A 12,310-nucleotide genomic window follows, 5' to 3' on the forward strand; every position below is an offset into this window, starting at 1 on the left:
GTGCCGGTGTTCCCTCTGCCTAGGGCACCAGTTGACCTAAGGCCACTCCTGCATGTACATACTAGATACGGGTTGTTTAAAGGCATCTCTATCGTCACCTCACCGGGATCTAGCTTCCAAGTACTGTACTTCTTGGGATCCTTAAAAGCTGCTGCAGCTGTGGGTTTTACAACCTCAGCATAACTCACGAGCTTGGAAAGGTAAGGTTGCAGGTGTGCTTAAATATACTGCTTGCCTGGCCCGCGGACAAATATTGCACGTGATAGGGTTACATTCGCAATAAACAGATATAGTTCCTTGATACGTAGCCCGAGGAAGGTTTAACTTTCTGCTGTCATGGAGCTAGGTGAAATTCCCTCTTGTAGTGTACCGGTTGTAGAGATGTCACCCGCACCCAGGTACAACGCCCTCCAGCCTGGCTGAGGTAGTCTTCTCCTCATGCCAGCTCCTGCGCAGAGCATCCAACAATCAACATTAAAGACATTAAGTTATATTGGTTGATCGCCTCCTTAAAAAAGGCATAATTATAGCTGTACCTCTCTGCAATTAACTGCAGTAACCCCCAGTCGGTGGAGAAACACTGTTTCCTCTCTTTTTATTTGTGTATGTATTTATTTACATGATTAAGCAAAGGGAAACGGCCATTACTAGATGTTAATATAATACTGAATGGGAGGAAGGGGGTCATTAGCTGCGTCACTGTACCGCAACCTTCCACCGTGCTTGCTGGTTTATTTCCTCTGAACCCACAGAGGCGGGGTTGATGTTTGTATAAAAATTCCATGAGATACATTACCCCGTACAGTATTTTATGAAGTCTGAATCATTACACAAATGACACTTTTAAGGACGTATTTCTATTTTCCTTTGTTTAATTAAATGAGAACGTGTTAACCGGGATGATATTGCAACAGAAGAGATAATATACTATGGTACTGTGATTCCATTAGTTTATTGTATACTGATCACCTTATATTATACTGAAGTAATAATTACTATCACAATTTAGAGTTTTTGAAACATCTGTGTCTGGTGACCTGTGTTTTATGCATATCATATTAATGTTTGAAAAAAAACATAATCCAATTTAACATCAGTGCTTTAAATTAAGTCAGGGTATGAAGAATACAATCAAAACACCCTTGCACGCACACACACTTACAAAATACTCTTCCTATATTTCTGCAAAATAATAAATTACATTTACCAGCTGTAAATTCAAACCGCAAGACATCACAGATGACTGGCTTAACTGCCGCTGCGAGGGCACATTTGTGTACATTATGTTGGCGTTTCTGCTCAGAATTAACGGGAGCCAGTCTCAGTTAGGAGCTACCTTAAGAAAGAGCAGCGCTGATGTGTGGTCACGTGGCACACGATTCCTGGAAAGTTCCTGGAAAGCGGCCTTTTTGTTCCCTGGTGGTAAAACAGTATTTGCACGTTGCAGGCTGAGGAATGTTTTTATAACTCTTGCTACCTCATAGCTCCGCTGGTGCTTCCGAGCAGGACGGCTGTCAGTAGTGTTTGTTTATCCTCACCGCATGGACTCTTGTACGTTTTGTCGCCTCGTTTAAAGCTCTGCTGTCACTGAGTTATTGGGCCTGGTGACCTACTCTAACCCCAAAATGCTCAGCTAAGCAGTAAACAGTATCGAAGCAAGCGCAATAGATACCATATCAAATCCAGTTAGTCTCCAGTCTCCCAGTTCAAAACCGACAGTGCGGAAGCCTGCCCAAACCCCCCCCCCCCCCAGCTGCACCCCCGTCCCCGCCCATCGTCTTGGGTAGCCCCTCCCGGGAGGAGCGGGGGGGGGGTGCGCCTGCATAGTCGCTTATGTTCTGTTCTTTCACAGTTCTGTCACAAGATACCAACAGCTACCTCCAGTTTGTCCCATCAAAGGGGTTTTCCTACATCACAAACACGGAGACATTCGGTAGCCACTGTGGCGGATCTTTCCGTCATCGCCAGGTAAGGGGCTGGGGTACTGCAGGGCAGCTCTGCGTGTGTGGATACACACGTGTAAATGACCATCGTCGTGTGTATGTGTGCTCTTGACAGCTTGCATAATTGTGAATTCAGTTATTTTAAAATACATGTTTAGTCTGAGTGTGTATCCTATCACCCCCAGCAAGAACTATAACAACCACCGTATGGTATTTGCTGACTTGCACCTGACATGAGGTAGTTTAATGTCTCTACACTTTTCACAATTAAATTTCACTACATATTTTGTAATAAATTCGGGAGAAATTATGTTGTGAACATTTGTTGTTCAGATTTTACTAGTTAGTGATATCAATAAACTAGCACTCGACACTGCTGTAAAATTTCCTTCCACTGTCACGAGTGCGCTGGTGTGTCAGGTATGCAGACGTTACTATGTGTCCGCGTGTGTTTGTGCAACCAGTGTACCTTTCTCACTAGTGAGCGTGCGCAGAGCGCGCGATCCTTTGTCAGTTCATAGCTCCCCTATGCTGCAGCTGCATATGGTGGGAGGAGGGAGTTAGTTTGGGTTCTTAGAAGGCGGGTCGTGCTTTGCTGCTCGAGTTCCTCGACGGCCAGCACCAATCATTCTTATCCAGACGCACTAGGAGAGAAAAAATATATAAAAATCAACAGTGTGTATGTAAATATGAAGAGCACTAAAATGGCAGCGATGCGCACAGAATTCCCTTTATAGCAGATAAAGCACTACCAATTGCATTGAGCATATCTTCTGAAAATACTTTGAATATCGATGTTCTCATTTTTAGCACGAAGAATATGCACTCTGGTGTCGTTGTTATGCAATCGCTGAGAGTTTAATGCGTAAAAATGAACCTTTGGCCTTTGTTGTAGTTTCCATACTTTTGCGTTTAAACGCGAGTTTGTGCTGATCTTTCCAGCGAAAGCTTAATATTTTGATATGCATCACTAAAATGTTCAAAGGGGAAGCATAAAGACCAAGTTACTGAGAATATGCATTTTAAGTACTGTATTCTATTTTAATTATATTTCAGGTGGGAAAGCTGCCTCCCCAAGAAAACCAGAAGAGTACGGTTCTGTTTGAAAAGACTGACTAAGGCTAAGGAAACCCTTACTTTAAACCTGTGATGGCTATCCCAAAAAATCGAAAGTGTGGGTGGATTTAACTGGCACGAAGTGTCTCCTCTAAGAATTTGACAGTAGAGATATTTTTTCCCAAATGACCTGCCAGTCTGGAGATTCCACGGAGTCCATAGAGCGCAGACCTGGGGCTGAAGCCCGCGTTTTAGATCCGGATAAGAGCCGTGTTGCAGTAGCCATGAAGGAGCTGAAGAGGACAGGTAAACAATTTTATTGCAAACCTGGTCATACAAACCTAACTCTCAACCGTCTCTGATTCTGGGGTATTTCTAATTTTGATTTATTTATTTTTATCTGATGATCCCCCTAAAATATTAGATTATTTTGGAGAAAAGGTGGTGGATTAGTAAATATTGAAGCACTACATTTACAAGCTTAATTTAGTTCAGAAAACACGTTGATACGCATCCTCATTTTCCATCAGCTTTTGCAGTGTTTAATGTGGGGTTCATTCCCCTATTTTTCTTTCGTCACTATTTGTGGAAGCAGTAGTTGAGAGGTATGGCTGCAAACGATGCGGTTATTGTCTTTCTTGTTAGTGGCGAGCATTTCTAGTCGTTTGGCTGTATTTTTGCATCATATTTCAGAGATTAATAGGCTCGAAAACGGCATTTTTGGAGAGTATAGCAAATAAACAGAAGTAGCAGAAAGCTGTAACATATAAGACTGGCAGATTTTACTGTGGCCTTACTACAGTTGTAGTTTTTCCCCCCATAAAGAGGATGAATAATAACTCGAAAGTTTTCGAGTAACTTAGGTCCTTTGGTTGGTTCGAACTTGCCCATGAAGTTAGTTACTGCTTGTAGAGTCTTTTCGAAAAGATGCATGCGTATAATTTGCTTAACACGGCTTTTTTTCGGTCTTTTTGCAATAGCGACATAATGCAATCACTTGTCAGATGTTGCTCGAATGATTGTTCGACCATTGTCTTCGTGACTACATTGTGTGCTGTCAAAACAGTTTAAATCACTAAATCCGAAGAGAAGATGCACAAGAAAGCTAATGCAAAAACTTAGGAAAGTAGTGGCACGATTGTGTTACCTTTGCCGATTAGCCGTAGACTTCATCTTTCCTAAAGGCTTGTGCATCACTCTTTGTTTTTCCCTGACAGTTATTCAATTAATAGCCATTAGTTGACATTGACAGTAATTTTTCTTACTACAAGACAGATGAAACTTTGGGTAGACTAGAATACAAGTAAATAAACGATGGTTAGATTTAGAGCGAAACCTTACCAGGACTGTTTCTCATTTGTTCATATTCCATTTGAAGCAAAACTAATTCATGTTCCAGTTCAGGGTATGTCTGTCAAAAGTCTGCCCTCAAACGATGTGTCCAGCACTGACCGAGATGACTGTTCCATGTAGGGAACGCCAGAGGGTCCTTTTGTGCTTCTGTTTTATTTATTTTTTCTGTGTAGGATATGTGAAGTAGTTTTTATTTGTCATATATTTACTATAAATGTGTACAAATACTTATGCTGACTGGTTTAAATGCTTGTAATGTTGTTTGTGTCACATTAGATTCTTAAACAGCGGGGCGTTTTGTATTGCGCCATTTGATTCAGTTTTCCTCAAGCACCATGTCCAGTACTGTTACTCGGTTTGTTTTTTTCATCATTTATTTGCAGTTGATAATCGTAGCAGGACACTGATCCAGACGAACCATTTCAGGTTCAGGCCAGAAAGAGTATCAAGTCAGTAAAAAGTTATATTTTACAATAATAAAGAGGATTTCACTAAACATAAAAATGCATTCACAAACTACGTTTACGCACTTTGAATAGTGTGCACTGTAGATCTCTTCTTCAGGAGAATATGGTGCGTGTAGAAGAGATGCAGCTATAGCATAAGCGTTTTCTTTTGCATACTATTTTGGCCGCTCCTTTTTAATATCGGATTGTACTAAAACATGTACATATAATGGGAGCAGGAGAGATGGCTGAAAAAGAAATAGAGCTACTGGAATCATACCTCTCAACCTCTTAGCGCAAGAAATCTGGACAAAGCCTGACATAATGGGGGGGCAAAGGCCCAAAAATAGGGACTTTAAGTACTGCACTTCAGAAGTTGATAGAATAACATAATTTGCCTTAACATGCATTTTTCTGAAGAATATTAAGTCTAAACTGCAAATGTATGTCATTAATTAGTGATTTCAATCCTCAGATCATCCCAGTGATTTGCAGAAAAACATAGATTTTATGAGAAACAGACCAAAATTATGAGGGAAAAAATCTGGACAGTTGAGATGTATGCTTGGAAGGAAAAAGGGAGCAGAGAGGTGAAAGCAAGTAGTAAGGCTGAATAACTATGTAGAATGGATGAGATGATTCTAAAAGAGATATTCTGGGAAGTTAGCAGCTTAAGTATTCTGACAATTGGGAGATCTGAAGAAGAAATAGATGGGCTTTTTCAGGCATGTACATTTGTCTTCTGTCAACAGGAAATATTTAAGTCAGAGTTTTTACCTAAAATAAGTTGTCTAGCTTTTTATTTTGTCTGCTTTGATGTGGTATTGGAAATTGAGGGTCTGATTCAGGTAGACTCCAATGTATTTAAAGTGTATAGTAGTTTTGTTCATGTCTGTAATATAGAATGCTCCGGTGTTAGAGCTTGTGAGAGTCTTTTTCTAGTGCCAAAAAAGCAGTGGTTTTTGTGCTATTAAGAATTACTTTATTGTTAAGTTGGTTACAGGGGAGGGCAAAGTCTAGAATTTTATTTTCTAGTATTGTGGAGCATGACTTGACTCTAGATGACCATACCATATGTGTATAGAATAGTTTTGATTTAAGGGAGGCCTGTTGGAGTTTATGAAGAACAAAATAGGAGATACTGTTAATCTCCCACAGCATTCCTTCATCAAGGGGATGGAGAAATTGTGTACCTGATTTGGACCTTGGAAAGGAAATCCCTCTTCCACTGCAGAGCAGTTTCATTATTAGTTCATGAGCTGCCAGATCAAAAGTCTTGGTGAGATCGATGATTAGTGTACTTGCCAAGAGGCTTTTGTTTATGTGAGAAAGAATGCCATCAGAGGACTGTCATTCCTGACAAAAAATGTTGATGGGGTAAGCTCATGCTGTATTTTTAGTGCATCAATCAGTTGTGTGAAGGCTAATTTTACAAAGAGATTTCCTAGTGTAAGCAGTACTGAAATTGGACTGAAGGTCTTTGGTGCTTTCTTGTTTTATTGCTTTTGGGATTGGCTTAACTGTGATGTTTCCATTCAAGTGGGGTCATATTTTTGGTGAGACAAAAGTTGTGTAAGTGATGGACAGGTTGAATTATGTAATCTTTGGACACAGTGATAAATCAGGGTCGTAGACCATCAAAAGATAAACCAGGGTCAGAGACCATCAAAACTGGGAGAGGCAGCATCTTTGGGGTGGTTGTTCATATATTATATCTTTAGCACACGGTCTTGTTTTTTCCTCCCTTTTTGCTTCATATTTTCAGGTCTGCCAGCTCCTCCTTCCACCACTGGACTTTCACTGATTCAGGGTTGGGGCTGCCATGGATCTTAAGGGTGTCCGGGGTGGGGGGTGTCATGCTGACAATGGCTTTTGCTGTTTTTTTTTTTTTTTTTTTTGATTAAAATGACCTGCCTTTGCTTTCTCCCCTCCCTCTGCATTTATCTGTTCCATTTGAGGGCTGTTCCCCTCAGCAGACATTACCTCCCTTCAAGTAGTGCCTGTTCAAATGGCCTCCCTTCTAGTGCCTCAGCAGGCTAAAGAAGTATAATTCTTAAAAGTCTGAGGTAACTGATGGTGGTGGGGGGCATTTTTTTTTTTTTTGTGTGTTTTTTTTTAAGGAGAGCGTGGTACTTGAGATGGCAGCGGGAGTGCGCCTTAGATATATTTGTGCGATGGAAGCATTGTTCTTTTATAGTGGGATGGATTACAGATAGTTAAGGAGAGGCTTTGTGATTAAGGTGGTGTTACCCAGTGTGGTAATAAGGGTGTGTGTGTATGACATTTTGGGCTGGCAGGGTAAATGAAGGAGAGTACGTCTCCTTATTGGACTGAGTGAAGGTAGATGGACAAGGGATTGCCAGTAAGGGGATTAGGTGGCTTTATTTTGTAGGGAGTACGTTGCAGAGAACATTTTCTTTATCTAGATTTTCTTGGAAAATTTGTCTTCCTGTACAAGGAATTAGAAGTTATAGAATACAGTCAAACGTGTCTGTCTCAAAAGGTTTCTATTGGACAGAAAGCCTAAATGTGCATTTGAGTTTGAATGATACTGCTTACTGTTGTTTTCAGTGTATTTTTTTAACATAATTGCTATAAAGCACTGATATTTATGTAATTTTGAAAAAATTTCCATAAAAAATGTACTTATAGGAAATGCATATTTTCTGGTTGAGAAACTGCATACGGGGCAATTAGGTACTAACACATCTAGCCTTTCAGTAGCCTAAAGTTTAGAACCACAAGGTTTTTCTGTAACTAAAATGTTTTGATGGTAGTAAAAGCCACTTCAATATATTAAGTTATCAATACTCTTTGTAGTTATTCCATTTTATTCCAGTGATGCCAGTCTTTGATATCCATCAGTCATAAAGAAAGTGGTTTATCTGTTTTCTGGACAGTTGAGTACTTCTGTAGTTGAAGTAAAGTTAAGTCTTAAGTAATAAAGGGTATTAAGAAGTAACATTGGTGGCTTTCCTTTGGTATGTTGTCACAAGCAATACTAATAAATAACAAGTAGTGGGTTTGTTAATAGTGGGCGGCCACGGTGGTGCAGCGGTTAGCGTTGCCGTCTCACAGCAAGAGGTTCTCCGGTTTGATCCTCGGCTGGCGTGCCTTCTGTGCGGAGTCTGCATGTCCTCCCTGTGGTTGCGTGGGTTTCCTCCGGGTGCTCCGGTTTCCTCCCACATCCCAAAGACATGCTGTAGGTGCATTGGACACACTAAATTGGCCCTAGGTGTGAGTGTGTGCATGTGTGTGCCTTCTGTGCAAAGTTAGGCACCGGGCTGGCAACTCGACACCGCAAAACTCCACTGCCAGTCATGAGCAGACGGTGATCCGCTGTGGCGACCCCTAACCGGGAAAAGCCGAAAGAAGAAGAAGTGGGTTCGTTAATAGTCTACAAATTTACCTGTGAAGTGTATCATACTACATTTCGTCTTCCGTTTGTTCATAACTAGTTGACACTCATGCTGAGCAGAAGATCGACAAGGAACGTAGCTCAAGTTTCCCAACTCCCTCAGAGCACTGTTTGGTTAAGTAACTTGCTCAGTGAACACTAGGCAAATGGAGCCAAGGGAATTGAACCTTGGACTAAAGGGAGCAGCTTGTTAATAGTCCATCCTCTACAGTAACTGCTGGAATAGGGAATTGAACCTTGGACTAGAGGGATCAGCTTGTTAACAGTCCATCCTGTACAGTAACTGCTGGAATAGTAAGAAAATTAAGATGATGGAAATTTAGTTGCAGACTTATCTCCTACCTTCTGTTTCTAACCTTTAGAACAAAGGTGCAGAGAGAGAGAAGGATTAGAGAGCTAAAAACAAACCAAGTACAGATAAGAGAAAAAAGAAAATAACAGTGTGAGTTTTTTATTGTTGAAAATTGGATAGGGTATTATTGGCCAGTATCACAATGGTTGAAGTGTTGCTGCAGGTGTAAGGTTTCAGTTTGTGCTTGATAAACTGATAGGCCATGTGCTGCCAATACACTTTTAGTAACACATTTGATGGTGCAAAGACAGATTTTTCCCATACAAATTTGAAATGTGTAGTGTATATTAGTGTGAGTTATATGTGGGTCCATTAAGTCCACTCATTACTTAAGCTGGAGCTGTTTCCTGACATTGTTTTTCTTCTTGTCCAGGATTGCTTTATGTTTGCCCTTGTTGCCTTAAATTCAGCTTTAGTTTTTTAATTCACCACTATTTATGGAAACCTATTCCATGTAAAAAAAAATTCTGCAACCAAGAAAAACTCTCCCTATATTGTTTTTTTCGTAATTCCTTTCATAAAAGATGATATTGTTCCACACTCTGTTGCTCCTTAAAGGGAGACTGCATGTTTCCATCATGAGCGCCTCTGTGTCTCTCTCTTTAACCATCACTCACTTCTTTCTTCAGGATTATACATACACTACCTGTACCATTTTCTCAGCCCTCATGTGGACAACCCCTGCTGTAGAGTACTGGATGGGGACAATTTTTGTAAAAGGCTTGTTTAGTAAGTATTTTGTATTTTTGTTAATACTGATGGCAGATGTTTCGTCTGTCATAATGATACTATTCAAGTTTAAGTACAAAAAAGTTTAAATTTCAAGAAAACATTTTAACACATAAGCAGTAAAGTCCTACTTGGCTTGTTTTTTGCATATTTCTCAGTCACTTATCTCTCTGTACATATTATAAGAATTCAGCTGTACATATTTTTAGCTTGAATTTTTCATCCTTTTTCTACTTCCACATATTAATCCTCTAAAAAAAGGTGAGTCCTGTAGTACCTGTGAACTTTGTGCAGTCCCACTGAAAATACAAGCTTGGTCAGTTAGAATTTGGCAAGCGATTATTTTGTGAAAATTAACTTTAATTTTGACATAATTTGAAAATGTCTAGGGTGAATACATAAATACAAGATGATACTTTTATTGGTGTCAAGGAGAAAACATGCCTGTCGGCTGACTGTAGTATTATTTACCTTGGCTGTTTCAAGAAAATTGTATTAGGTAGGTGTGGTGAAATTCTGTCTGAGTAATGTAAACCTTATCTTTATGGTCAAGTACAGAGAAAAGGTTTAATGGTACGAAATGGGGAGTATACACATTTTCAGCCATCCAGTATGCACTGTAGCACTTCCTCTCTAGACCTAAGCATTTGTTTATAAGGTTGCAGGAAATGTGATTAGTAGGTTGCGTGCATCAAGCATAACAAAACTTTGAATAAAGATGTTGTGTGTTAAGCAGATATGGAGCTACATGAATTGATTGCCTTGTAATGCAGAGTAATCAGAACAGTACAGACATGTGAACCAGATCACCTGTAATTTTGTAAGCATGAACACAAAACTTAATTTTCTTATTTTTTTGTTGAAATAAAGAGAGAAAGTACTCACTTTCTAAAATAGCTGCTTATATTATTTGTAGAAACCAGCCTGTGTATATTTCCTTGCATTTAATGAATCTGAAAATGTTATTGTTGCTGATAAGTCTCCCTCCCGTGCACTGAAGTCATCTAAGCATTCTGTTTATATTGCTCTTTATTCCATGTCATCGGATGGTGTAGCACTGCACCGCTTCAGGTCAGGCAAGTGTGTCTGAATAGAACATTAAAACATTTTGTTCTTTGGAATATGTAAATAGACCATCAAACATGTGTAGTCTTGAAGCATTGTGTTCACTTTTGTAACCTAAACCAGGTATGGTGTTCATTCTAGTGTAATTGTGCTCATAATTTTTGTTGTAACATCAGTGTACCATGTTTTATTTTGTTTCTTTTCCTTTAGGGCATAGCATGCTGTTATGAACAAAATTACAGTCATGTAGGATATATTTTATGCAAATTTAGTGCTGTGTGATTGTACGTTTAGGGCAGAGATCGTGCTGTTTTGTACAAGACTGCAATCATGTAGGATATATATTATGTCATTTTAGTAGTGTGGATTGTACTGTTTTGTTTAAAGTCAATGTGTGATGTGCAGTAATAGAGCATTATACATCCTAAGTCTTTTATGTACCTTTTGCAAACATGTAAAGATATGCTTGATATGCTTGATACATCACAACAGGGAGTGGGAAACTCATGATCTGAAGTAGGATGTTCATTTGTCAGCAACCTGTGGGTTACGGATCCGATATCGGATCCGAGCCGGCAACTTGTTTCAAGCTATTGGATCCGAGCTCCTAGCTCTTCCCTTCACCCATAATCCCCTGCTAACCCTCCATGACCTCAGATCTAGTTTGCCGCACTTGTGGATGGCTGGATCCTTTTGAGCTCGTCAGCTAAGTGGAATTTTACTACTTTTATCTGTACTTTTCCTGTCAGAATTATTCTTTTTTGGTTAAATTAATTAAGAAAAAGTGTGTAAGTGTTAGGCTCCCTTATTATTTGTTCTTAATTAGTTCCCACTCCCTTCGCTGGTCGTTAGTTGTGAGTGTGTGTTGTGTTTCTTTTTGGGGCCTGTGTGTGTGTGTGTAGTTTTTTTCTTTAAAAAAATGGCTGAGGCCCCAAAAGCCATATTTTCCAAATGTACCGAGTGTGGCCATAAGCTCTCCCCGGCTGAAGGCCACACTCGGTGCGTTCGGTGCCTTGGGGTTGAACACGTTACGTCAGGCTGTACCATCTGTGCAGCGTGCAACCCCAGGGCACTGAAAGAGCGGAGGTCGAAGCTGGTCCTTGCGGGACTTTTACCCCCGGACTCGGCTTCGGCCTCCATTACCTCTGCTGCTCCCGTGGCTCCACCACAGCCTGTGGTCGCTGCCACTCCTGCCCCCTGCCTCCGTCCGGGACTCAAACTCCCACTAAAGTGTCGGAGGACAGGGAGGCCAGGAGGGAGAAACGGAGGGAGAAGCACCACAAGCGGCGGGCTGAGACCTCCGTTTTGGCCCCGCCAGCTAAGCGGGCTTCTCCCTCCACTGCTTCTAGGTCTCCTCCTCCTCGGCTCCGATCCCCTTGTTTCTCCCCGGGGCCAAGGAGGAGGAGACCTGATCTCTGTCGAGGTCATCAAGGCGGCATTCCAGGCCTGCCTCGGTGGCCTCTTCGAGATCTACTTTTAGTTTATCCGATGCAGACTTGGACCGGATGATGCGAAGATTCATCCAGGCCCAGCTGCAGATGGGAGTGCTCTTGCCTCCCCCCCAGGGGGGGAGCTCGACACCTTTTTTCCACCCTATTGCTCCTTCTCCGACCCGCTATCCGGGTTCGGAGCGTTCGGAGCCGAGCAGCGTTGGAGCCGGGGGTGGGTCGGCACCGACAGTACTTGGTACTTCGGATCCGACCCTGCCCTCGAGCCTGTCGGATTCGACCTCTCGGAGCCGTGGTCTGAGCTTCGGATCCGGGGGATTCAGTGTACCTTCGGCTCCATCCAGGTTGGAGCCCACTGATCCCTTGGATCCGACGGTCTCAGCACCGGCTCCGATCCCTTCATCGGATCCGAGTGGGAGCCGACTTTTGGATCCATTAGAGAGTGGCTCTCCCTCGGCCTTCGATGTTGTGGAGAGGGCTCTGTTGAGAGCATCCGGACC

The 12,310-nt window shown here is 41.5% G+C and overlaps 1 protein-coding gene across 1 annotated transcript in view; it reads left to right on the forward strand.

Annotated features, from left to right (window-relative positions):
• The first annotated feature begins 1,344 nt into the window (after positions 1–1,344).
• SOCS2 (suppressor of cytokine signaling 2) overlaps positions 1,345–12,310 on the forward strand; it is a 392,915-nt gene continuing 381,949 nt past the window's right edge. Inside the window, exons 1-2 of the mRNA XM_044087648.1 lie at positions 1,345–1,968; positions 3,000–3,305. Of these exons, the coding sequence (XP_043943583.1) occupies positions 3,185–3,305 (121 nt within the window). The 5' untranslated portion in view covers positions 1,345–1,968; positions 3,000–3,184. The remainder of the gene's footprint in view (positions 1,969–2,999; positions 3,306–12,310) is intronic.

The sequence above is a fragment of the Protopterus annectens genome, chromosome 11.part0 (genome assembly GCF_019279795.1).
Source record: "Protopterus annectens isolate FY-2018-M chromosome 11.part0, PAN1.0, whole genome shotgun sequence".
Taxonomy (NCBI): domain Eukaryota; kingdom Metazoa; phylum Chordata; order Ceratodontiformes; family Protopteridae; genus Protopterus; species Protopterus annectens.